General features: G+C 39.8%; 1 protein-coding gene and 1 non-coding gene across 2 annotated transcripts; one reads left to right on the forward strand and one right to left on the reverse strand.

Annotated features, from left to right (window-relative positions):
- Positions 1-9,651: 9,651 nt before the first annotated feature.
- TRNAQ-CUG (transfer RNA glutamine (anticodon CUG)) lies at positions 9,652-9,723 on the reverse strand. The gene has a single exon. It is a non-coding gene; the product is annotated as a tRNA-Gln (tRNA).
- Positions 9,724-10,039: 316 nt separating this feature from the next.
- Positions 10,040-26,851, forward strand: RAB11A (RAB11A, member RAS oncogene family). The gene is made up of 5 exons (XM_049905537.1): positions 10,040-10,225; positions 18,262-18,457; positions 18,713-18,906; positions 20,048-20,128; positions 26,465-26,851. Exons 1-5 carry the CDS (start codon positions 10,186-10,188, stop codon positions 26,602-26,604), a joined length of 651 nt encoding a protein of 216 aa, XP_049761494.1. The 5' UTR covers positions 10,040-10,185; the 3' UTR covers positions 26,605-26,851.
- Positions 26,852-27,612: the final 761 nt, after the last annotated feature.

Genomic DNA, 27,612 nt, shown 5'->3' on the forward strand with positions numbered 1-27,612 from the left:
TTTTAGCTTTTATTGAGCTTCAAGTGAACGTTTACAAATCAAGTCAGGCTGTTACATATAAGTTTATATACACCTTACTCCATACCCCCACTTGCTCTCCCCCTAATGAGTCAGCCCTTCCAGTCTCTCCTTTCGTGACAATTTTGCCAGCTTCCAACTCCCTCTATCCTCCCATCCCCCCTCCAGACTGGAGATGCCAACACAGTCTCAAGTGTCCACCTGATACAAATAGCTCACTCTTCATCATCATCTCTCTCCTACCCACTGTCCAGTCCCTTCCATGTCTGATGAGTTGTCTTTGGGAATGGTTCCTGTCCTGGGCCAACAGAAGGTTTGGGGACCATGACCACCAGGATTCCTCTAGTCTCAGTCAGACCATTAAGTATGGTCTTTTTATGAGAATTTGGGGTCTGCATCCCACTGATCTCCTGCTCCCTCAGGGGTTCTCTGTTGTGCTCCCTGTCAGGGCAGTCATCGGTTGTGGCCCGGCACCAACTAGTTCTTCTGGTCTCAGGATGATGTAAGTCTCTGGTTCATGTGGCCCTTTCTGTCTCTTGGGCTCATAGTTATCGTGTGACCTTGGTGTTCTTCATTCTCCTTTGATCCAGATGGGTTGAGACCAATTGATGCATCTTAGATGGCCGCTTGTTAGCATTTAAGACCCCAGATGCCACCTTTCAAAGTGGGATGCAGAATGTTTTCATAACAGAATTATTTTGCAAATTGACTTAGAGGTCCCCTTAAACCATGGTCTCCAAACCCCTGCCCTTGCTCCGCTGACCTTTGAAGCATTCAGTTTATCCCGGAAACTTCTTTGCTTTTGGTCCAGTCCAGTTGAGCTGACCTTCCATGTATTAAGTATTGTCCTTCCCTTCACCTAAAGTGGTTCTTATCTACTAACTAACTAATCAGTAAAAAACCCTCTCCCACCCTCCCTCCCTACCCCCCGCCCCGTAACCACAAAAGTATGTGTTCTTCTCAGTTTATACTATTTCTCAAGATCTTATAATAGTGGTCTTATACCATATTTGTCCTTTTGCCTCTGACTAATTTCGCTGAGCATAATGCCTTCCAGGTTCCTGCAAGTCATGAAATGTTTCACAGATTCGTCACTGTTCTTTATCGATGCATAGTATTCCGTTGTGTGAATATACCACAATTTATTTAACCATTCATCCGTTGATGGACAGCTTGGTTGCTTCCAGCTTTTTGCTATCGTGAATAGAGCTGCAATAAACATGGGTGTGCATGTATCTGTTTGTGTGAAGGCTCTTATTTCTCTAGGGTATATTCCGAGGAGTGGGATTTCTGGGTTGTATGGTAGTTCTATTTCTAACTGTTTAAGATAACGCCAGATAGATTTCCAAAGTGGTTGTACCATTTTACATTCCCACCAGCAGCGTATAAGAGCTCCAATCTCTCCGCAGCCTCTCCAACATTTATTATTTTGTATTTTTTGGATTAATGCCAGCCTTGTTGGAGTGAGATGGAATCTCATCGTAGTTTTAATTTGCATTTCTCTAACGGCTAATGATCGAGAGCATTTTCTCATGTATCTATTAGCTGCCTGAATATCTTCTTTAGTGAAGTGTGTGTTCATATCCTTTGCCCACTTCTTGATTGGGTTGTTTGTCTTTTTGTGGTTGAGTTTTGACAGAATCATATAGATTTTAGAGATCAGGTGCTGGCCGGAGATGTCATAGCTGAAAATTCTTTCCCAATCTGTAGGTGGTCTTTTTACTCCTTTGGTGAGGTCTTTAGATGAGCATAGGTGTTTGATTTTTAGGAGCTCCCAGTTATCTGGTTTCTCTTCATCATTTTTGGTAATGTTTTGTATTCTGTTTATGCCTTGTATTAGGGCTCCTAACATTGTCCCTGTTTTTTCTTCCATGATCTTTATCGTTTTAGTCTTTATGTTTAGATCTTTGATCCACTTGGAGTTAGTTTTTGTGCCTGGTGTGAGGTATGGGTCCTGTTTCATTTTTTTGCAAATGGATATCCAGTTATGCCAGGACCATTTGTTAAAGAGACTATCTTTTCCCCAATTAACTGACACTGGGCCTTTGTCAAATATCAGCTGCTCATATGTGGATGGATTTATATCTGGGTTCTCAATTCTGTTCCATTGGTCTATGTGCCTGTTGTTGTACCAGTACCAGGCTGTTTTGACTACTGTGGCTGTATAATAGGTTCTGAAATCAGGTAGAGTGAGGCCTCCCACTTTCTTCTTCTTTTTCAGTAATGCTTTACTTATCCGAGGCTTCTTTCTCTTCCGTATGAAGTTGGTGATTTGTTTCTTCATCACCTTAAAAAATGACATTGGAATTTGGATCGGAAGTGCATTGTATGTATAGATGGCTTTTGGTAGAATAGACATTTTTACTATGTTAAGTCTTCCTATCCATGAGCAAGGTATGTTTTTCCACTTAAGTAGGTCCTTTTTAGTTTCTTGTAGTAGTACTTTGTAGTTTTGTTTGTATAGGTCTTTTAAATCTTTGGTAAGATTTATTCCTAAGTATTTTATCTTCTTGGGGGCTACTGTGAATGGTATTGATTTGGTTATTTCCTCTTCGATGTTCTTTTTGTTGATGTAGAGGAATCCAAGTGATTTTTGTATGTGTATCTTATAACCTGAGACTCTGCCAAACTCTTCTATTAGTTTCAGTAGTTTTCTGGAGGATTCCTTAGGGTTTTCTGTGTATAAGATCATGTCATCTGCAAATAGAGATAATTTTACTTCCTCCTTGCCAATCTGGATGCCCTTTATTTCTTTGTCTAGCCTAATTGCTCTGGCTAGGACCTCTAGCACAATGTTGAATAAGAGCGGTGATAAAGGCATCCTTGTCTGGTTCCCATTCTCAAGGGAAATAAATTTTGCACAACTTTTAATGCCAGCTCCCCAACAAAAAAAAATCTGTTGCCCTCAAGTCGATTCCCATTCATAGCAACCTTATAGGACAGAGCAGAACTGCCCCACAGGGTTTCTAAGGAAAGCCTGGTAGATTCGAACCACCAACATTTTGGTTAACAGCCAAAGCTCTTAACCACTTAGTTGACATTAATGTAGATTAAAGAAAAAAAGTTTGTAATAATTTGAACCTAGCCTCTAACTCCATTTTACATATAAACTATTTTTGCATGGCTTTAATATAAACTGAATTTCTAGGTATGAGACTAATGGGTAAATAGAAGATAGTACTTTATTTGGAACTTTACTGAGAGTTGTTCATTATTTCAGAAAGATCATGTCTTCAACAGTCAGTACCATTTGGGGTATTTGAGTAACCAATTCAACACTGAATATTGCAATTCACACTGCATAATGTAATTTACACCGCATATCTTTAACAAAAAAAAAAAAACAAACCCACTGCCGTCAAGTTGATTCCAACTCATAACAACCCCATAGGACAGAGTAGAACTGCCCCATAGAGTTTCCAAGGAGCACCTGGTGGATTCAAACTGTCGACCTCTTGGTTAGCAGCCGTAGCACTTAACCACTACGCCACGGCATATCTTAAAAAAAAAATCTTAGCATCTCTGAAATCAGGACGTAGCCTACAATCAATGACATCTCAGATTCTATGAAATATGGTACTGAATATTAGTCTGTATTTGCAGCTGATGTATTCACTTCTTGCTTGGATTCTTGTGACAACCTCCCAACTGGTCTCTCTGCTACCACCCTTGTTGTTGGATGCTGTCTAGTCGCCGACTCATACCGGCTCAGTGTGACAGAGTAGAACTGTCTCATAGGGTTTTCTTGGCTTTGATTTTCACAGAAACAGATTGCTAGGTCTTTCTCCTGCAGAGCCGCGGGTAGGTTCGAACTGTCAACCTTTCGGGTAGCAGCTGAGTTGCACTTAACCGTTTGTGCCACTGCGGCTCTTGCTTCCACTCCTATTATCTTACAATCTATTCTCAACGAAGCAGCCAGATTTTTCCTTTTTAAAATGTAAGTCAGATCATGTCATTCTTCTGATCATAAACCTTCTAGTGGTTTCCTGTTTTACTCAGAGTATAAGTCAATGTCCTTACCATGGCCTAGAAGGCCCTCTCTGATCCATTTCTCTCCTACTTCTGCTTCTACTTATACTACCCACCCCTGCCTACCTCACCGGCCCCTTAAAGCCAGACAAGCTTGCCAGACAAGTTCCACCTTAGGGCCTCTGCACTGGCTATTCCCTCTGCCTGGACACTGTTGCCGCAAATATCTGCATGATTCATTTTCTTACCTCCTTCAAATCTTCTCTCAAATGTTACTTTCTCAGTGAAGCCTACCCTGACCACTCTATTTTAAAACTGCAACCTGCTACCTACCTTCCTATTGCTCTGCACTGTAGTTTTCCCTTACTCCTGTTCCACATTCTTTTTTTTTTCCATAATACTTAACCACCTTCTAAAGTAACACGCGGAGCCATGGTGGCACAGTGGTTAAAAGCCCAGATGCTAACCAAAAAGTAGCAGTTTGAATCCACCTGCTGTTCCTTTGAAACCTTATGGGGCAGTTCTACTTTGTCCTGTAGGGTTGTTATGAGTCGGAACTGATGGCAATAGGTTGAGTTTTCTTTTTGTAATGTAATTTGCAATTTACTTACGTATTATGTTGATGGTTTGGTGTCTACCTCCCGCTATTCTGCTAGAATGTAAGCTCCGTGAGGCAGTAAACGTAGGACAGTGTCCAACACATAGTAGGTACTCAATATATATTTTTTGAATGAATGATGATTCTGCTATTAGGTGCAAGCATCTGACTACTTTATCATGTCTTCTATTATCCTTGTGCCCAAGCATTAACATATGAAATCTGTGTCATTTTATAACAAATTATTTTCCTATTTCTGCTTTTTATCGTAGTTACAGCATTATATTGATTAAAAAAGTTTTGTGTGCAGGAAAATATATCAGTCCATAGCCGTCTTAGGCTTTCCCTAAGACACAAATCCAGTATTACTCAGTTACCCCTCTGTTCACAAATCTTTAATGATGACTCCATGTCAGAGCATCTACCAAAGTGTTCAGAGGCACGCTAACAGGTGTCACATGGGAAGAGAGTTCTGTGATCTCGTGAATCTGGTAAATGCTGTGTTCAATACAGGTAAAAAAAAAAAAAAGATTTCATCAGAGCAGAATTTCTAGAGACTTTAAATTGTCACTGCACTAAGGGAGTTCCTAAGGAGAGAGACAATGTGTAGCTTTTCTCAATGCGTTTGACCATGCAACCCTTCTTTTTCTCAGTGTCTTACAATATATTTTTATAGTATTGGCTTAGTTGTTTGTAGCTGAAATCATTAGCTTTCATTTTCAGTATAACAACAACTACTGGATAAATTAGTATGCAGTAGTATGCCATTAAGACGGATGTTGGAATTAAAAACATTTTTGGAAAAAAGCCTGGTCTGAGCCTGGGTTGTAATCCCTGGGGCAGGAATCGGGGTCCTGTCTCTGGTTTCTTTCTTTGTGTGTGTGTGTGTGTGTGTGTGTGTGTGCTTTAGATGAAAGTTTATAGCTCAAGTTAATTTCTCATACAAAAATTTATACACATATTGTTATGTGGCACTAGTTGCAATCCCTATAATGTGACAGCACACTCCTCCTTTCCACCCCGGGTTTCCCGTGTCCGTCCAACCAGCTGCTGTCCCTTTCTTCCTTCTCATCCTGCCTTCGGACAGGTGCTGCCCTGTTGGTCTCATGTATCTGCTTGAACTAAGAAGCACACTCTTCATGAGTATTATTTTATGCTTTATAGTCCAGTCTAATCTTTGTCTGAAGAGTGAATGGTTTTAGTTCTGGGTTAACAGAGTGTCTGGGGGCCATGGTTTCGAGGGTTCCTTCAATCTCAGTCAGATCATTAAGTCTGGTCTTTCTATGTGAATTTGAGTTCTGCATCACACTTTTCGCCTGCTCCATCAGGGACTCTCTGTTGTGTTTCCCGTCAGGGTAGTCATTGGTGGTAGCCAGGCACCATCTAGTTCTTCTGGTCTCGGGCTGGTGGAGTCTCTGGTTTATGTTGCCCTTTTGTCTCTTGGGCTGATATTTTCCTTGTGTCTTTGATGTTCTTCATTTTCCTTTGTCCCAAGTGGGTTGGGACCAATTGATGCATCTTAGGTGGCTGCTCACTAGGCTTTTAAGACCCCTAGATGCCACTCACCAAAGTGGGATGCAGAACATTTTCTTAATAAACTTTGTTATGCCAATTGACCTAGATGTCCCCTGAAACCATGGTCCCCAGACTACAGCCCCTGCTACTCTGTCCCTCAAAGTGTTTGGTTGTGTTCCGGAAACTTCTTAGCTTTTGGTTTAGTCCAGTTGTGCTGACTTCCCCTCTATTGTGTGTTGTTCTTCCCTTCACCTAAGATAATTGTCTACTATCTAGTTAGTGAATTTCCCTTTCCCTCCCTCCCTCCTCTCCCTCGTAACCATCAAAAAAAGTTTTCTTCTGTGTTTAAACCCTTTCTTGAGTTCTTAGTAGTGGTCTCGTACAATATTTGTTCTTTTGTGACTAATTTCACTCAGCATAATGCCTTCCAGATTCATCCATGTTGTGAGAATGAATATTATGAACACAGTGGAACACTATGCAATGATAAAGATCAGTGATCAACCTGCGGATTCATCATTGATCTTTATCATTGCATAGTATTCCATTGTGTCGCATAGTATTCCATTGTGTGTATATACCACAATTTGCTTATCCATTTGTCTGTTGATGGCCACCTAGGTTGTTTCCATCTTTTTGCTATTATGAACACTGCTGCAATGAACATGGGTGTACATGTATCTATTCATGTGACAGCTCTTATTTCTCGAGGATATATTCCAAGGAGTGGGATTTCTGGATCATATGGTACTTCTATTTCTAGCTTTTTAAGGACAAGCCAAATTGATTTCCAAAGTGATTGTACCATTTTACATTCCCACAAGCAGTGTGTAAGTGTTCCAGTCTCTTCACAACCTCTCCAACATTTATTATTTTGTGTTTTTTGGATTAGTGCTAGCCATTTTGGGGTGAGATGGTATCTCACTGTAGCTTTGATTTGCATTTCTGATCATGACCATTTCCTCCTGTCGTCTCCCAGCCCAGCCTCTCTACCCTCATACAAGTTGCCTGAATGTCTTCTTTGGTGAAGTGTCTGTTCATATCCTTTGCCCATTTTTTAATTGGGTTTTTTTTTCTGTTGTCGAGGAAACCCTGGTGGTGTAGTGGTCAAGACCTTGACTGCTAACCAAAGGGTTGGCAGTTGGAATCCACCAGGTGCTGCCTGGAATCCCTACGGGGCAGTTCTACTCTGTCATATCCCGTCGCTATGAGTCGGAATCAACTCAACAGCAATGGGTTTTTTGGTGTTGAGGCTTTGCAGTATCTTGTAGATTTTAGAGATTAGACCTTGAGTGGGTATGTCGTAGCCAAAAAATTTTTTCCCAGTCTGTATGTTGTCTTTTTACTCTTTTGGCAAAGTCTTTTGATGAGTAAAAGTGCTTCTTTTTTAGGAGCTCCCGGTTATCTGGTTTCTCTTCTGGTATTTATGCATTGTTAGTTATATTTTGTATTCTGTTTATGCTATGTATTAGGGCTCCTAGCATTGTTCCTATTTTTTCTTCACGATCTTTATCGTTTTAGATTTTATATTTAGGTCTTTGATCCATTTTGAGTTAATTTTTGTGCATGGTGTGAAGTACGGGTCTTGTTTCATTTTTTTGCAGATGAATATCCAGTTATGCCAGCACCATTTGTTACAGACTTTTTCCCCCCATTTAACAGACTTTGGGCCTTTGTTAAAAACCAGCTGCTCATAGGTGGATGAATTTATGTTTGGATTCTCAATTCCATTCCATTGGTCTATGTATCTGTTGTTGTACCAGTACCAGGCTGTTTTGACTACTGTGGTGGTGTAATAGGTTCTAAAATCAGATAGTGTGAGGCCTCCCACTTTGTTCTTCCTCTTCAGTAATGCTCTACTTATCTGCCAATCCTTCTTTTTAGGAAGACTATTGACCTCAAAACACGCATTGTAAAAAATGACTTATGGGGAAAAGTTCAAAAGTCTTCTGGCATCAACACCTTGCTCAACATATTCTTACCATCTAATTTCTCCTGCTTCCCGAAATGAGTTTCCTTCCTAGAGTTTTCCTTTAGAGGATGGAGCAAGTTCCACCTCCTCCAGGGCGTTCTCCCTAATTATATCAGTCTCTCTGAACTTTGGCACTTATCACAAGAACTCTCACTAGTTATTCCTACTGAACTGTTTAGTTATTGATATTCCCTCTTTCTTGGGCCCATCTTGTCTGATCCCTGAGTAGGGCTGGGACTGTGACTTAAGAATAATCTGTAGTAGCATGTAATAGGTATCCCGTAAATACTTGATTGTTTGTGTAACATCCTGCCTCTCCCCTAATGTGGATAGTGTTCACTCCGTGCACAAGGCAGTACCTAGGACCTTAGATAAACCTTCTATCACTTTATACTGGCAGAGAAAGCACTGACAATGGCACTGCATTAGTTTCATATTGCTGCCATAAGAAATGATCACAACTAGGTAGCATAAAACAATACAAATTTATTATCTATGGTTCCGTAGGTCAGAAGTTTGACATGGGTCTCACTGGGCTAAAATCAAGGTGTCAACACACTGTGTTCCATTTGGGGCTTTAGGGGAGAATCCGTTTCCTTGCTTCTAGAGGCCTCTTCATCCCTAGGCTCATGGCCCCCTTCCTTCCTTCACCTTCAAAGCCAGCAAAGGCTGGTCCATCCTTCTTACATTACATCGCTTTCACCTCTTCTGCCTCTCTCTTCCACTTTTAAGGACTCTTATGACTACGCTGGGTGCACATGGTTAATCCAGAATAATCCATCTATTTTAGGTCAGCTGATTAGCAACTTTAATTCTTCTTTGCCATGTAACCTAACATATTCAGTTTCCACGGATTTAGGGCATGGACTTTTTTGGAGGGCCATTGTTTCTGCCTACAAGTACCCTTCCCCAAAAGTCTAAATTGAGAGTTTGTATATAGGCAGTATGTACGGCATGTTACAATAAATGGGAAAGAGCTCTGTGGAATTACAAAACTCTCAAATATAAGGAGGCCTGCTGTGATCCTTGGCAAATCACTTCAGTCTTACTATTCACTAAAATGGAAAGTAAGCCACTAAAATGGAAATTGCTGTCCTTTGCTCTTCCTGTTAAATGATTGTGAAAACGGGCTTACTTTAAGTTAGAGGCTGACAAATAGTAAAGGCTCACAAAGTTCTGGATGAATCTTGATGAGGAGGGTGGGCCAAGTCCTCTGAGTGACATCTGGAGATAGTTTGAGAGATTTCCAGAGAGGAGCGAATAGAAGAGCCTGCCTGTTCTTTAATGGAGCTGGAGATAGAAAATTCCAGCAAAAGGAATTTCACTGAAGAAGCTTTTGAATTAGGGTTTGAGGCTAAAGAGGCTAAGTGAAGAAGCTCCTTCCTCACAAGATCCTCATGTAGAGGTGGCAGATAGTATGGAACTGAAAGGGATAATCTGTGAGGTCTCCAGAGGCAAAGATTGTGTTTTGCGAAATTCTCATTCTATTTAGTTCAACGCCAGACCTAGCGCAGTTGTACAACAACGACTTAGTGAATAAACGAACTATAATTGTGATCAGAAAAAAATTAGCCGTTGCAGGTTCCACCGAGATTTGAACTCGGATCGCTGGATTCAGAGTCCAGAGTGCTAACCATTACACCATGGAACCGCCACACTTATGCAGCCGCCTTCAGCTGTCTAAACCTTAGAAAACCCCGCCCCCATCCACAAACCCACTATTCGGAGGCGGGTCTGATGCGCTCCCAGCGCCGGTTCCGGCAAGGCAGTGCGAGGTGCGTATGGAATGAACGAGAGGCCATTAACGGCGTGATCAGCTGGGCATCCAGGACTCGTTTTCCTATTTGAGCTTCCTTGAAGGACTAAGAAACGGAAGGCTGTCGCGACCCTGGCCGCGTACCACGTTTCTGGGCTTGGAGGCGGGGCACCGCCTCCCCGGAAGTACTTCCCCTGAGGGGCTGGGGCCTGCCGGAAGTGGCGCAGCGGCAGGGCGGGGCTCTTTACCGGGTCCGGCATCTGAAGCTCGGCGCTCGGGTTACCCCTGCAGCGACGCCCCCTGGTCCTACCGACCGATACCGCTGCTGCTCCCGCCCCTTCGCTCCTCGGCCGCGCAATGGGCACCCGCGACGACGAGTACGACTACCTCTTCAAAGGTGAGACTGTGGGCTTTCTCACTCTCTACCGAGTCCCCCCTCGGGGGCCCGGGACACTCCCGGGGGACCCGCGCGCGGGCCACCCCTGTGCCGACATGGGCCTGCCTCAGCCCTTCCTCTCTGTGCCGTTCGTCCTGCCGTCTCCCAGCCCAGCCTCGCTCCCCTCACACAAGGGGTCCCCACCACACACCCATCTTAGCGACCTCCCGTAGGCCCCCGCTAGCCCCGGAACCCCTCCCTGGGCGTCCTCCCGGCGACTGCCTTCTCCCTTCTCCCGGAGGGTTTTCCTCCTTCCTTCCCCGGGGCGCCCAGGCCCCTTCGAAGGGCCCCTCGTGCCATCTCCCTTTTCTGCCTTTGCGCCTCCTCCCCCTCAGGGTACAGCGGTCTCCGCGCACAGCCCCTCCGGGAGCCCCTCCGGCAGGCCCTTGGCTTCCCTTTTCGGCTGTCCTTCGGCCCGGGGACTCCCACTCCAGGTCTCCTCTGCTTCTCTTTAGCCCGGAGCCGGCCGGACGCCCCTCCTAGCCGGCTTCCCTCGCCCCCCCCTCCCCCGGCCAAGCCCTGGTAAAATCTGAGCGGGTCAGTGGCCTCCACCCGCACCCCACCGCTGCCCCTGCTATTCTCGCGGTCAGTAACCTCCCGGGCCGCCCCGCGGACTGGCAGCTTCTCCTCCACCATCCCTCCCTTCCACGTCTCTGGTGCGACCCCGGGGGGCGGGCGGGGGGCCAGGGGAATTGTGTCACCCAGGCGCGCGCTTGTCGCAATGACCCGGCACACGGATAGGACTTCCCCCTCCTGCCGGCCCTTCCCAGCGGCATCCAGCCTGGGATAACTCGTGAGAAGGGGCTGCGGATGGGTGGTGGCTGTTATCCTTGCCAGACCTGAAGGCCCAGTTCCTGAGCAGGAAAGGTTGTGCGCTGCACAAATACTAGCGAGCTTTATCACTATGGTCTGGTTGCTTCCTGCTGCAACGCTGGGAGGATCCAATCTTTTGGTGTTTTTAGAACAGGAAGGAAAGAGCCCTAGTTGGCTCCATACCTTTTCCAAAAGGTGGTGGGTAAGGGGAGGGGAGGTTGCATGCTTTTTGGGTCATATTAAATATTTATTATAAGGTAGAGAAACATGTAGTGCCCTTGGACAAAACATTTTGGAGAGTGGGGGAAATGGATACAAAGAATTGCTTATTAGTCCGGAAAGAATCCAAATAGCTTTTTTTTTTTTAAATCATCAAGGATGAAGGATACACTTTTCAATGAGAAAATAGTACAGTAAATGCTTTTTTGTTTAGTGAATGTTCTCTCACGCCGATGCGCTTTCTCTGCTTCTGAATTAGGAGGGCAGGCGTCAGTAATGTGCTGAACAAAGATCATTACTGGGGAGGAAGAAGCCATTGCTATTAAAGCTTCACAGTGGAGGGTGGAGTTTAAACGGAGTGTTAGGCAGTGTTTCTGACTTTGCCATTGGGTGCTAGGAATGACTGACTAAAGGAGGCAGGAAAAATTTCTTTGCTTCACCAATACTTCGCAAATCTTATTATACTAGCTACCCTTGTCATCACTTACTCCTCTGGGCCAAAATATGGCCCAGAGGAGTATAATAGTGGGGTTCCAACCTTCGGTATCCACCCTCGCCCCCATGCTGGAAACGCATTTTCAGAGAAGAGGGTCCTTAATGCATTTTACAAATATAAAGGGGAAACCTAGGTTCCTTTATGTACTGCTTGCTGAAGGCATCTGGGGAGATGTGAAATTACTTTGTGAGTCCCTAGAGACTTTGGGGGGTTTAATCATTAAAGTCATAAAGGTTTGTTTTCTTAAATAAGGCACAGTGGCAGAGGGCAGCTAGCTACCTTTGAAGTAATTAATTTAGAATAAGACAGACTGTCCAGAGCATTTCTCCTGTTTGGTCTGTAACTTGAATGATGGGCATAGAAATCCATTAACTTTTTAAATTAATAATTTTAATTGTCCTGAATTGGTTTAAGGAATTTAAACTTTTTTTTAAAGGAAATCTTTAGTTTTTTTTTAATAATTTTTACTGAGCTTTAAGTGAACGTTTACAAATCAAGTCAGTCTGTCACATATAAGCTTATATACACCTTACTCCATACTCCCACTTACTCTGCCCCTAATGAGTCAGCCCTTCCAGTCTGTTAAGGAATTTAAACTTTTGATATCAAAATAATTTTGCAATTAGACCACCTGTCTAACAATGATTGAGGGCTTTGGAATTGCACAGACCTTGATTCAAATCCTGGCTCAGGTCGTATGTTTGCTTTGTGACCTTGGAGAGTTAACCTTCCTGAACCTCAGTTTCCTCACCTGTAAAAAGGAGATAGGACCACTCTATTGTAAGGATTAAATGAGACTGAAATTTTAGCTTCTGTGAGGTTTCGATAAATGATAATAATGAAGAAGTTCTTGTCAGTTTTTTAAACCTTAAATCGTTATAAATATGTGAGCATTTAAATATTAGTAAAGAAACTCAAAACTTGGAGCTTCTAAAGTATTTTGTTTCTATGTTATATTTTATGTTAAGATTTCATTTCGTTGCACATTCTGCTGTTTTAAAATAGTGTTTTAAAAAACGTGGTGATGAGGATTTTCACTTTTTTAAAGTTTTTACAAGATGTGAATCAGTTTTTTAAAACTTCAATGCTTATTATTTAGCCATATTCTTTTATAAATCATATTTAAAAAATATTTTATGTAATGATTATATTTATTAATCAGTATAGTAATGATATTTTAAAGGGAAGGAAGAATAATTTCATTTTTAAATGGTTTTATTCTACAGAGAAGCTGTATGTCTGTTAGAAGGCTTACCTAGCAAACTAAACAGTGAGAGAGTTGGGAGATAGTTTGTAACTGTAACTGATGAAAATGAAGGGATTTTGTGATTAGGATAGGATGTGATTAGAATTCCCAAATGGGAATTCGATGTGGGGAGAGCAGGACAATTATTCTAAATGATGAATTTGTTCTTGAACTTTAATCTTTAGTTAATTTGAACAGTGAGACTTTTGATGGGGGCAAATTAGTTTTATTTTTTTAAAACTGTATATTTTTTTTTAAATAAAAATTGTACAAGTATTTACACACAATGTGTTAAGCCATATGGGACCCATAAGTGAGGTAAGCATCAATCATAGCCCCTGTTTATAAATAAATGTGATAGACACCAGTCTAATTGAAATCACCTTTTCTAAAAATATCTGGATATACAGTCTATTGCTTCCAGCAATTTCTTTTCAGTTTCACCGAAGGTCAGTGGTAATTAACCATCAGCTGATTGTCAGTAGAAAGGCTCCTAGGAACTTCGCTGTCTTGCATCTTGTTGGTAGAAAGGCTCCTAGGAACTTCGCTGTCTTGCATCTTGTCTGTCTTGCATCTTGTTGGTAGAGAGGCTCCTAGGAACTTCGCTGTCTTGCATCTTGGTAGTTTTTCTTTCACAACTTTTGGTTGAGCAACTTGAATTCTGCCGAATCTGGAAAAACTCGTCTGGACTTTGGCCTTATTGAATGCATTTTATTTTAAAGATGCTTTTGGTGAGGTTGGACTGTGAATATAGTTGAAAGAGTAGAAGCATCTCCATGTTCATTTATGAATAGTAGTATGAAAATGATTAGTGACTTTGTCAGGTTGTAACTTTTAGGTCAGATACACTGACTGATACATCAAATTGAATTTCAGATGAGTAAATTAGCAGGAGAGAGTATAAAACTAAATGTGGTGGTAGAGATAGGAATTTATGTTAAATAATGAAAATTTATATGTATATTTTGCTTTTATGGCATTTAGCAGCCTGATGTTTGACATAGATTATGAGCAAAATTTAATATTGGGTTTTAGAGATGATACTTAAAATTCATCAGATGAGGTTAACCAAAGGTGATAAATACTGTCAGGTTATTTTAGAAATGTTATTTAGTTTTGTTTTGGTTATAGATGTTTAATCTCTAGATGCTATTGTTTAATTTGGTTATATTATTTAGTATATAAATACCACATAGATGGCTATAGTTATAAAATGTTTAAAGAGGAAGTACTTTTAACCTAAGATACTAGTTGTGGAATACATAGGAACCAGCCAGTTGCCATTGAGTTGACTCTGATCCATGGTAACCCCTTGTGTGTTAGAGTAGAATTGTGCTCCGTAGGGTTTTCAGTGGCTGATTTTTTGGGAAGTAGATTGCCAGGCCTTCCTTCCGAGGCAGACTCCAACCTTCAACCTTTTGGTTATCAGCTGAGTACACTAACTGTTTCACTATCCAGGGACTTCTAAATAGAAACTCAAACCAAACCCACTGCTATCTAGTCAATTCTGACTCTTAGCAACCCTGTAAGACAGAGTAGAACTGCCTGTAGCATTTCAAAGATTGTAAATCTTTACAGAAGCAGACTGCCACATCCTTCTCCTTGGAGCAGCTTGTGGGTTCAAATTGCTGGTGTTTAGCAGCCATGTGCCATTAACCACTGCACCATCAGGGCTTCTTTCTAAACAGGAAAGTCATTGCAAATTCCTTTCTTGAAGTGTGGATGTGATTATATGGTTTATCACATTTTTAAAACAATTAAATGTCATCTAAATGAGAGAAACTATTTTGATTAGAAATTATTCAAATTTGAGTCGATGGAGAAAAGTACATGAAGTTGGTTTTTTTTTAAAATTTTTTTTAATAGATGAAGGTTTACAGAACAAACTAGTTTCTCATTAAACAGTTAGTGAACATGTTGTTTTATAAAATTGGTTAACAACCCCACGACATGTCAACAGTCCCCCTTCTCAACTTTGGGTTCCCTATTACCAGCTTTCCTGTCCCGTCCTGCCTTCTAGTCCTTGCCCCTGGGCTCTTGTGCCCCTTTAGTCTCCTGTTGTTTTATGGGCCTGTCTAATCTTTGGGTGAAGGGTGAGTCTCCGGAGGGTTTTTTTTTTTTTTTTTTTTTTGATCACAGCCAGTAAACTCTCCTATGTTGTTTAATTTAATCTGTTTGTTTATTTTAGTGATCCTAAATGTAACTCTGCATGTTTTGATTTCTCATTTGGTGAACTGAATAGAAGCAGTTTTCCCTTTTTGTGCCATCTCTTAGCATCTTCTTGGCAGCACTGTTCTTATAGAACTAACATCTTTTGTTGTCATTTAATATATAATCCCTTTAACAAGTTGATACTTTTAATTCTGGCAATACTGGCCATGTCTAGTTGAGGTAACAGTTTTGTATTGTATAAAGCATTCACTGTTGTTTTAATTCTCTGGGCTATGGTAGCATCAATTGTGAGTCTTGAATTACTTTTAGGTAAGGGTACTATTTTTAATAATTGCTTATTATTTACATCGAGGAAAAAATTCCATCACTATTTGCTGGCATAAAGATTTGAGAATGCCACCATAATGAACATAATCATTAGTTAAAGTGAATGTCAAAAGGGAAGAAACCTTAGCTTCAAACTGCTCCAGTTTTTGTGGGAGGGTGAGGGCCATCTTTGAGTGTTTTTTTTTTTTTAATTCTTCCAAAGGCATTGTCATGTTTTTTTCTCATTTAATTATGTACTCTTTGGCTTTATACTGAGTGACCGGCTCTTGAATTACTAATTGATATCAAAGTGCCCACCACTTGTCTGTCAGTTTATCTTACTGTAGTGGCTCGTGTATTGCTATGATGCTGGAAGCTGTGCCACTGGTATTTCAAATAGTAGACAGGTTTCAGAGGAGCTCCCAGACTAAGACAGACTAGGAAGAAAGACCTGGTGATCTGCTTCTGAATATTAGCCGTTGAGAGTGCTGTGGATCACAAAAGAATATTGCTGGAAACCCCCTAGGTTGAAAGGCACTCAAAATTCACAGTGCCTGCAAAAATGAACTTGAGTGTGAAGATGGCACAGGACTAGGCAATGTTTAATTCTTTTGTATGTGGGGTTGCCATGAGTTGGAGCGACTCAACAGCAACTAGCAATATAACATGAAGTAGAAATGTTGTAACATTTTGGTTTTACCTTTCTTCCCTATTCCCATCTCAGGTTAGGCTTTTATACCTTAGTGCTAATGTGGGACCAGAGTGATTCAGAGTAGATTTCCTGAACAGAACATCCAGCCTCCTGTATTAAGAAGCATAATAAAAAACAAGCAAAACAAAAACCCATTTTTGATTCCGACTCATAGAGACCCTGTAGGGCAGAGTAGAACTGCCCCATAGGGTTTCCAAAGAACAGCTGGTGGTTTCGAACTGCCGACCATTTGGTTAGCAGCCCAGTGGTTAATCACTGCACCAACAGGGCTCCAAAGAGCATATTCAAAAAACCCAGTGCCGTCGAGTCGATTCCGACTCATAGTGAGCCTATATAAAGAGCATATTAGATAGATTGTATTACTGAAACTGGGATTTGACATCATGTCCAGAAGGTAGACTTTGGAAGCATATCAACTAACTATCCTATAAAATTGGAAGTGCTTTGTTTTTGTACATTATTCCATGACCTTGACATCCATCTTCCCTTGTATCCAAATAAAAGCATTTGATGTAATATGTGTTGGCCCTATCACCTTTAACACCTTCTAACTGACTGTATTGTTAGAAATAACTACTCTTTGTGCTGCATGGAGTCACCACTGCCTGGATGATTCCTTGCTGAATCAGCTGATAAAGGAAGCTGGAAAGATAAGCATTTGATAATATATTCTCTCCAAGACTGTCCAGAGGCCAGTTTATATCCGATCTTGTGGCAAGGAAGGAATGCGTAATGAATTGTCTTTGCCCTCTGACCAGAGTGCAGTGAGCCCACACAGTTTTTACCTTCCTTTCCAACCTTCCCACCAAACCCTGGTCTCCTTAATAAGGCGTGCTTGGTGTTATTCCTATGTATTTGATTTTCTAGTCCTGGTGTCTGTCTAGTCAGTTCACAGATAAGAGGAAATATTGGTGATCAGTGGTAGGAATAAGTATAATGTCTTTATGCTGCTGATTTTTTTTTTTTTTACAAACAGAAGGAAATACATTATATACCTCAGATTCTATAAACCTGTGAACTTACTTTCTTCTTTAAATTCAGATAGATGAAATGCTTTTAAAAACCTTGTCTTAATTGCCTATTTCTCCCTTGTTTTTGAAATTCTCAGTGTAACATTCCTTTGGCTGAAAAACAGTCTCCATGTATTTAGTTACTAAATAAGCTGCCTCCTGTGGTAGTCATAGGGAGTGAGCTCATCTAATCAGAACCTGTTTTTTAAAAAAAATCCCTTAAGTCATAGGTGAAAGCATAGGCCCTTCTTGCTTTGGCCTTGACTCAGAGTAAATAGAATTGTAAGTCAGCTTCCCAGGCCCAGCATTTATCCTTAGTGTTTTTTGTTTGTTTGGTTGGTTGGTTTTTGTCTCTAGCTTCCTGTACCAATCTGATAAATGCAAATATTAAAGGGTCATTTTAGTTTCTGTGAGCAGGGTGGTGAGATTTATAAACCTAGTGCCCCATGTGTTTACTGTGTTTCATTTTGCCTAGGAATGAGTCCTGAGGTCACATCCAGTCTTTGATGAAACTAAGTAGAACATATTCAATATTCATTATCTTCCTCCCCATCCACTAACATCCTTTGCTTTCATGTCTGATACATTTTAATATCACATATTTTCCATTTGGTTGACAATTTGTCTTTTAAGTTATTGCCTTCTAAGGTAGTAAAATTGGTATAAAAAAATAGCTACCATTAATGCATTAACCTGTCATCAGATACTGTTGGGTCTGTGATTAAGATTGCATGTTTAAAACTGTCTTATCTTCATGTGCTAAGCAGATGATGTGTGAAAGTCATTTATCCTGCAGGCAGAAACTGGTTAAAAGAATAAATTGGTCTTATTGATTGGTAGCAGGTCAAGAGCATGGGCTACTGAACGTACCCTCCTCCCTGGCCTTTTTTAAAACATCAGATGCCGTATTTTTTTTTTTTTTTAATTTACTCCGAAGCCAAACTTCATTCTGTTGAAATCACAGCGGTGTTCTGAATGTGTTTGCGTCCTTCATCTGACCTTAAGTTCTTTGTGTCTTTTCAGTTGTCCTTATTGGAGATTCTGGTGTTGGAAAGAGTAACCTCCTGTCTCGATTCACTAGAAATGAGTTTAATCTGGAAAGCAAGAGCACCATTGGAGTCGAGTTTGCAACAAGAAGCATCCAGGTTGATGGGAAAACAATAAAGGCACAGATATGGGACACGGCAGGGCAGGAGAGATACCGAGCTATAACATCAGCGTAAGTCTTGTAGTTTTTAAGTTCTATGAAGTAGGCTGCCATCAAGTGAATTAGCTGACTTTTGGTAATGAAAAAGGCACTGTTTTGTGGGGTTTTTCTTTTTTTTTTTTCCTTTTAAGAATTCCAGGATTAAGGTTTTGAAATGTATTTATAAGTGTGTTCTAAAAAATCAGCAATCCATATTTTGAGTTCTTCTGGTGTTTGCTTCTGTCTTGTGGTTGTTTTCTAATAGTCAAATATATTTTCTGTTTTCAGATACTATCGTGGAGCTGTAGGTGCCTTATTGGTTTATGACATTGCTAAACATCTCACATATGAAAATGTGGAGCGATGGCTGAAAGAACTGAGGGATCATGCTGATAGTAACATTGTTATCATGCTTGTGGGCAATAAGAGTGATTTACGCCATCTCAGGGCGGTCCCTACAGATGAAGCAAGAGCTTTCGCAGGTTAGTGATACACATTCCATGGCAGTAAGGTGGTGCGGTGTTTCTTAGTGTTTTGGTTTGCAGTTTTGATTTAACCCTTCCAATGAGAGTAGTAAGTTATAGTAGTTTCAGAAAAGTAGGCATAAGTGTTCAGCAAGAATTATTGTTTTGAAAATTTGTGATGACTATACGGAGCCCTGGTGGCGCAGTGGTTAAGAGTTCGGCTGCTAACCAATAGGTTGAGAGTTCAAATCCACTAGCTGCTCCTTGGAAACCCTATGGGGCAGTTCTTCTCTATCCTATAGAGTCGCTATGAATTCAAATTGACTTGGTGGCAATGGGTTTGGTTTTTGGTACATGGTTCCTTGCTTAATGTTGAGTCATTAAAGTGTTGTAGAATTCTGAGCTTTTGTTGCCAAAAAGTTGAATGTAAATGGTAGATAAAATCTATCAGTTTATTCTGTTTCCTGTCTGTTTTTTCAGTATGCCTCTGTATTTTATACACAGTGCTCTATGTCAGTCTGAAAAGCAATGGCCCAGGGAATGCCAGAGACTAACGAGAGTCTAGCTGCTTATGTCCATAATTTTTTTGGTTTTATAGAGAATCAGTCAATATCTGACGGTATTCTCACCCAGTGCTGTGCCAGAATGCAACATTGTACGTTCTTGATTAGTGAAAGTTGTAACCTTGCACTAGTGATTGTGTTGTGAGTAAAAGTTTCCTACAGCAGTTTTTTAGTTTCTCAGGCAAGAAGCGGCTTCATTTCAAATAATATAATTACAGAATTTTTTTTTAAGTGAATCATATATACCCATGTTCATACCACAGCAATGCGGTTAATAGGGAGAAAGATAGTAGATAGATAGCGGGGGATGAAGATAGCTGGGTATCTGATAAGTTCATATAGTTTGAGTACTAACTTTCATTGCTAGTGGTAGTATTTAGCTGTAGAAGTAATTATTTTAATTAAGAAGTCAATGAGAGTTTCTCACTGTTCTTTTTAATCTACTACATTGGAGGTAGAATGGTGCCCTTTCTGCCTGAGAAGGTGAGGTGGTTTTATGTTTTAGAAAGTTCTGTTGTTTTCCTTCTGAGTGCTTGAGAGTATCATATCCCTGTATTAAGACTTGACGTGACTGTAGTTTTTGTGTCTCCCCACAGAAAAGAATGGTTTGTCATTCATTGAGACATCTGCTCTAGACTCTACAAATGTAGAAGCTGCTTTTCAAACAATCCTGACAGGTAAGACTTTCATTTGAGATTATACTACTGGGAATTGAAAGTTTTAAAAAGTAATTTAGACAAATTAATCAAAAAACTGAAACTATATATGACATCATCAGAGAATGACTATTGTTTGAGAGCTACTATAGCAAGAGTATTTGAATACAAAACTAGTTGCAATTCTTGCTTGTTGAGCTTCAGTCATCCTAATTCATCTGGCTCAGAGCGGGAAAAAATACTTCGAAAATAATTTGTTTGCTTCTGTTCTTACTCCAGTGAATGTTTCCATACTTCATGGTCATGACCACAAAGTTATACCTGAATGTGCTTTCATTAGGTGCATATTGAGATCCTGGCCACGGGAAGATATAAATGTCCTTTTGAAATTCAGTAACAAAAAGGCATTCTTAGGTCTGAGGTGTTGTAGAAAATGCTTGGGAAAAATATATACTTAATTTAAAAAACAAAAAGTAAAATTCTCTCATGATGTATTGTAGAAGGAACCAGGTGTTACCTGCTGGAGAAAATCAGTCAGTGATTTCACATAGAAAAGTTTAAGTAAGAAGTGGGAAAAGAACCAGGCTCATACTGTTTGGAATGTGGTTATGCAGACCAGGTCAGGCTTGAGGATAAGAAGACATTTGTATGTTCTCATATTTAATCTGACTTTATTAGGATGACCAAATTATCAGTAAATTTAATCTTAATCCTCTAATAAGTACTTCCATGGGTTGTTTTAAGCACTTTTAAATTGTATATTATTTTTAAGAACTCTAGGTTTAGAGTATAATCTTAGTATAGAATAGTCTTATGTGGATTTGTCCTATGACGTCTATATGGATAAATCGTTGAAAGAAATGAGCATCCGGTGATAATGTAACAAGATTTTAATTTACTCTTTGAATACAGTACTTGTATTAGAGGTAAACAGATTTTAACTCTTAAATATCATCTTATTTTACTGTAAAAATGTAGGGATTAAAGCCTAGAGTTAAGAGCATGGACTTGGAGGCCTGATTTGGGTTCTAATCCTGGCTCCTCCACTTATTATGAGCTCTAATCTTGGGCAAGTTAGCTAACCTTTCTAGACTTTAAAAATAAGGCTTTTTTCATCTGTAAAATCCAAGTATGTTTTGGGGAGTTCTTTCTTTTTTTAGAGTGAGGTTATATTTATAAATACTTCGTGATATGATTTGACTTAACTGTTTTGTTGTGACTTAAGGTTTTTTGTCCGTATAACCTACAGGGAAGAATGGTTTGTCACTGGTCTCCAAACATCAGTGCATGAGGTAGTGCATGTAAAGTGCTTAGCTAGTTCCTGGTACGTAATAAACAAACAAACCCCGTTGCTGTTGAGTTGATTCTGACTCATAGCAACCGTATAGGACAGAGTAGAACTGTCCTGTAGGGTGTCGAAGGAGTGGCCAGTGGATGTATAATTTTGCAGATGATATTTTTCAGAGACCTAAATTTTATTGCAGTAGTGAGAATCTTTCAATTAGGTGTAGCAGCTTTGTTCTTGGTGTGTGAAAACTCTTTAAATATGTGCCAGTATATCAGATCTGGGCATTTTTTGACCTTCAGAAGTTTACATGGTGAGCAGTGGGTTTGAAGGCAACCCAACCGAACCCATCAAAAGCGTCTGACCTAGTAATACTGAGTTTAATTCGGAGATTGTTCTGTGCTGTATTCTGTTGCCATGGGAATCCAGATGTTTTGTTGTAAATTTCTTCATGCCTTACTAAGCTCCGTCTTTTCCTGTACTGTATCTCATTTTGGTACAATAGTATTTGTGTTTGTTTTATGAATCGCTTGTGGCTCAAAATTACATTGCAGTTAAGCAATAATATATGTATATAAAATTGGTAAAAGTTCCATTTTGCCCTTATAGCTGAACTTGATGCTTGTGAAAGAAATAACCCAATAATAAGGGTCTGGAACCAATATTTTTATGTATATGGGTAAACTTGTCTATTGTCAGTTCACTGTGGGATTGATGTGTAGCTCTAAACTTTCAGACTTGCCATTAGATTTGAGATGGATCATTTTCAGAGATATATACTGATTTATAAATCCCTACTCTGCTTTTTGTTACTTTTCAGCAGCACAGAGTCTGTTCCTAGTTCTTCAGTAAAATAGGATAAGTGACTTGATGGGATAACCACTTCGGACTATGTAATATTCACTGCCAAAGGTTCCTGGTTGCCGTAGGCAGTATAGGTTGTAGTGGAGTACCTCAGGCCTCTGCTGTTTTCATGATTTTTGGAGGGATCGAAAATTTTTATCTGCTGGTTCCCCGATTTAGAACAGTTAGATTTCTTTGAATTCTTTTGCAACTTACTATAACGTATACTTCTGGTAGAGTAGGAATAGGTGTATATTCTTTATATTTAGCCCTAACTGGTTATATTTATAAAACTGTCTTATATTAATATTTTACTTGATATTTAGATCTCCTACAAGAGATCCTGATAAAAGAATAAAGCAGAATTCCTTCTCTTTCTAACCTTACCTACCCTTTGTACCTACCTCTTGAAAAATGACCCCAAGGGCATTGATACGTCACATTCATTTGGTTCTAAAGGAGATTGTGCCCTTGAGAGAGGAAAATTCTTAGATCTGGTTTAGCAAGTTACTAGTCCTGTCCTCTCCCCCCCACTTAATAACCTTCTCTAATCAGATACCAGCTGGAAGGTACTTGCTTCCTATTTTCTTATCAGAGGCTTTTTTTTTTTTTTTTTAAAGTGACACACCCAGCCAAGAGAAAGTTTAAGTAGATAACTTACGGAGCCTTGTAGTGCTCCATAATTAATAAAATAATAGAACCAGGTAAAAGATTCTACCTGGAAGAACATTCTCTCCCTTCCAGTTTTCTGACCAACTGTTTGGTTTTTCCTTATCGTCTTGATAGGATTTTTGTTAACAGGCATCTTTTTAGTGACTGGAGCAAATGCAGCATTAATCCGTTTCTAAAAGAGTAGTGTGCAGTGCTTGTGCGCAGTTCTTCAGCACTGCTCAAGTGTCTTGCTTTGTAAAGAGATCTCTTTAATTATTTACCTCCCTGTGTTCTCCGAGAAGCCTGTCTTTGCCCTTCTTCCAATATTATGCATACTTGCTTTTTATGTAAGAAACTGCCATTTCTTTTGCTGGGTGAGTTCTCCTAAGTTAATCTTCAAAGCAACTTGTAAAGAAGTTAAAACTTGTAGGAGTCACATGTTTAACCATTTGACTTGAGAAAGAAGAGCTCCTCCTTTGGTATTAAAAAGAAATGTAAAGAATGAATGGTATAGCTTATAGTAAGTTGATGATCATCCTCATTCCTTAGCCACTAGCCTGACTGAATGACTGTCCTCTTTACCCTTGACACTCTCCCATCCTATCACTTTTCAGTAAAAGAGGAATCTAAGTTAAGGCTCCATATCATTTGCATTAAAAAAATTTTTTTAAACCCCCTCAAAAAAGGGTAAGAAAAGGTTATACTCACTGTCAGTGTTTTTGTTTATATATTCACTTGACTACAGTTTGCCGTGTTGTTCAACTTTAGGGAAATTAGTTCTTCATTTGGAGAAAATACGCTAATTAAATTAATACTTTTTTTTTTTTTTAACATTTTGTTATGGAAAATTTCTAACATGCCAAACGTAGACTAGTATCATGAACTCCCATGTAACCATCTGCACTCATCAATCAGCCCGTCTTTCTTCTACCTACTCCCTCCCCCATTATTTTGAAGCAAATTCTAGATATTACATCATTTCACTTGTGAACATTTCAGTGTGCATATCTGATTAGCACTTAAACCCATAACAGGAAAGCCACTTAAAAAAAGGCAGTGATCCCATGTTATCATGTATTTTCCATGCAATATTGAGATTTCTTAACTGTCCCAACTTTTTCTTTTTTTTTTTTTTACAGTTTAAATTTGTTGTTTGTCCATCAATTCGATTCCCACTCATGGTGAAGGAGTCCTTGGGTGGTACAAATGGTTAGGTGCTCGACTACTAGCCAGAAGGTTGGTGGTTCGAACCCACCCAGAGGTGCCTCAGAAGATAGGCCTGGTGATCTGCTTCCAAAAGGTCACAGCCTTGAATTCCCCACGGAGCAGTTCTCTCTGCATACATGAGGTCACCATGACAGTTTAAATTAGGATCCAAATAATGTCTATACATTGCAGAGGATTTTGAAGATACCATTCTGCTTTCTCTCATAACTTTATATTTTAAAGGCTTTTTAAAATTTTACAGAAATAATACAATGAATATCTGTATATACCCTTCATCTAGAATACTTGAGTCTTTTCTAAGAACAAGGCATTTTCCTATACAACCACAATACTATATACCATATCTAAGAAATTTAACATTTATGCAGTATTATCTGATATACAGTCCATATTTAGGCTTCTCTAACTGTACTAATAATGTCCTTTATAGATTGGTTTTTTAGATTTTAATCCCAGGATTTAGTCAAGAATCACATGAATGGTGGAATGTTTTATACCTGCATTTGCAGTACAGTAGCCACTAGCCATGGGTGGCTATTGAGCACTTAAAATGTGTCTGGTAGAATTTTTTGTTTTATTTATTTACTTTAAGTAGGTGAACTGTATAGAACAGCACAGATCTACAGTGTTCATCCCAATCTTTTCAGTGTATTTTATGACAGTAACTTTTTTTGAAGAGACCAGGCCAGTTGTAGAATGTCCCTTAGTCTGGATTTATCTAATTGTTTCCTCATAATTAATTTCATTTTTGACAAGAATACATACATGGGTGGTACTGTGTCCTTCATAGTACATCACATTAGAAGGTATATCTTGTTAATTTGTTTTATTTTAAGAATTTCCTTTCCTTTTGAGGCTTTTTTTTTTTTTTGGCAGGGGTATTGGAAGAAAAAAGATAAAGAAGGGGTACCTTCTCTGTTTTTAAGGAATTTATAATCTAGTCAGAGGGAACTACTTTTAGGCAGTGCAATAAAAGACCAAATAAAGATACATTCCATAGAAGATTTAATAGCATTTTGCAAACATTTAAGCACTTGACTAGTAGCCAAAAGGTTTATTATTCGAACCTACTCAGAGATGCCTTGGAAAACAGGCCTGGCAATCTGCTTCTGAAAGTTCACTACGTCGAAAACCCTGTGGAGCAGTTCTACTGTGCACACACGGGGTCACCGTGACTCAGAATCAACTTCAGGGCAACGAAAAACAACAACGTTTGTGAAAATGGTTACTTATTGAACCCCTAAACCCACTGCCATCGAGTCAATTCCGATATTGAACCCCTCCAGTACCCAGTCCAGTGCCGTCGAGTCTACTATATGCTATATGGAGCCCTGCTGGCGCAATGGCTAAGAGTTTGGCTGCTAACCAAAAGGCCAGCAGTTCGAATCCACCAACTGCTTCTTGGAAACCCTGTGGGGCAGTTCTGCTCTGTCCTACAGGGTCACTATGAGTCAAAATTGACTTGACAGTAACAGGTTTGGTTTTTTGGGTTATGTGTTACATGCTGGAGATACTTCATTGCATAAGGCAGATGTAATTTTGGTCCTCATAGGGTTTAGTGCTTAGTGGGACAGGCATATACTAAGCAATTAGTTTTAAAATGTATCATGAAAGAAAACTAGAGTATGCATACAAAATCTTAAGTTGCCTGTTTTGAGTAATTAATTAAATTTTGGTTCAGAGGGTCACTGATAAGCACATTATCTGTCCTTCCTTCCCTTCCAAGAGTCCTTTGGGATTTTGGGATGTTTGTGAAGTTGTGCTTGTCCTTTCCTATCCTAGAAAAATACCTGAGGTGTGTGATAGTGCAGATTTTTATTTTTCCATGAACCAGTGTCAATGTATCAAAAAAAAACCAAACCCAGTACTGTTGAGTCGATTGCGACTCATAGAGACCCTATAGGACAGAGTAGAACTGCCCCATAGAGTTTCCAAGGAGCGCCTGGTGGATTCGAACTGCCGACCTTTTGGTTAGCAGCCATAGCACTTAACCACTACGCCACCAGGGTTTCCTAAGCTACGTAAGACTCTTTAAACCAAGATGTTTTTGACTTCCGTGAACTTTTCCCTCCGAAATGGAAAAACCTTTGCTTTTCTTGTTTGTTGTCGTTAGGTGCTGTTGGTGTTGGTTCTGACTCATAGCGACCCTGTGTGTAGCAGAACGAAATATTGCTCGGTCCTCTATTCAGTGTCTGTTTGAAAATAAAATTTTAAATTTTGGGATTGTTTGTTGAGTTTATTTGTATGCTCAAAATCGGTCATTCCTGCAAATGTACCTATATGTTTTCTTTTATACCAACCGTTGATGGGTTTATTCACACCAAGTACTGCTGTTTGTCTTCTTCACTCAGAGATATACCGCATTGTTTCTCAGAAGCAAATGTCAGACAGACGTGAAAATGACATGTCTCCAAGCAACAATGTGGTTCCTATTCACGTGCCACCAACCACTGAAAACAAGCCAAAGGTGCAGTGCTGTCAGAACATATAAGGCGCTTCTCTTCCCCCCAGAAGGCTGTGTATAGTCCATTTCCCAGGTCTGAGATTTAAATATATTTGTAATTCTCGTGGTCACCTTTGTGTTTTATTACTTCCTCGTACTTATGAATTTTTCCATGTCTTCAGTTTTTGATTTTAGCTTTCTAAAATCATCTACTTGTCCCAAATGACTGCAGCTCTTTTTCATGCTATGGCCTCACTAGCCTTAGTTTAATAAACTGAATGTTTGAATTCCTCAATTATTGTTTACTTTTCATCATGGTAGCCTGTCGCAGTAGGACATAGTAGAACTTGATCACTCAAAACTCAGACCTATTGGTCTTGATCAGATCAAACTAAGAAGACCTTTAAAAATCAGCTGATATTTTGCCACAGAGCACTTTGTAATTAATGCACTCTTCTCTCAGTGCAGCTGATATTTTCACAAATCCAAGAGTTGTCCTATAAACATAGCAGGATTTTGAGAGCTTGAAATTTTTTCATTATTCTGGAAATCAACTTCTAAAATGCCTTAAAAGGTTTGTGTCGTTTAGTACATTTTGTTCTTTAATTTTTATAAGCATCGATGTTGGTTCGAGAGGGGATACTTTTTTCTGAACAAGACTTATGGTTTTGGTAACAGTACAGTTATGGGGCCATATATTTTATAAAATGCTGTCTGGCAGGTTGGGAACTAGAGAGACTGGTGGACTTCCATCTGAGGTGCTGCTGTTGGAATGATCAGCCGGCCCCTGTCATTAACGGATCTAATTTCCCAGCAGCAGATCAAGCAGCATTTTATTGCTCAGGCAATAGCTGGTTTAATGCTGATGGTATCAAACATTGAAGTCTTCATTTTTTCTTAAAACCTTCCAGTAAGTGAAATGCAACCTAGTCTTATCACCATAACTACCACAGGCATGGGTAATTATTTTGACAGTGCTGATACTTTGAGTTTTGCAATATGTTATAGAATATAGATAGTCCAGCTAAGTCGTTGGTTTCAGTTTGTCTAAGGAAT

Source organism: Elephas maximus, chromosome 13, assembly GCF_024166365.1.
Source record: "Elephas maximus indicus isolate mEleMax1 chromosome 13, mEleMax1 primary haplotype, whole genome shotgun sequence".
Taxonomy (NCBI): domain Eukaryota; kingdom Metazoa; phylum Chordata; class Mammalia; order Proboscidea; family Elephantidae; genus Elephas; species Elephas maximus.

Bases quoted from the DNA above. Each gene is read 5' to 3' on its own strand.
- RAB11A (XM_049905537.1), top strand. From the start codon at position 10,186: ATGGGCACCCGCGACGACGAGTACGACTACCTCTTCAAAG. The intron at 10,226-18,261 runs GTGAGACTGTGG...GTGTCTTTTCAG, and splicing joins GTACGACTACCTCTTCAAAG to TTGTCCTTATTGGAGATTCT. The intron at 18,907-20,047 runs GTTAGTGATACA...GTCTCCCCACAG, and splicing joins TGAAGCAAGAGCTTTCGCAG to AAAAGAATGGTTTGTCATTC.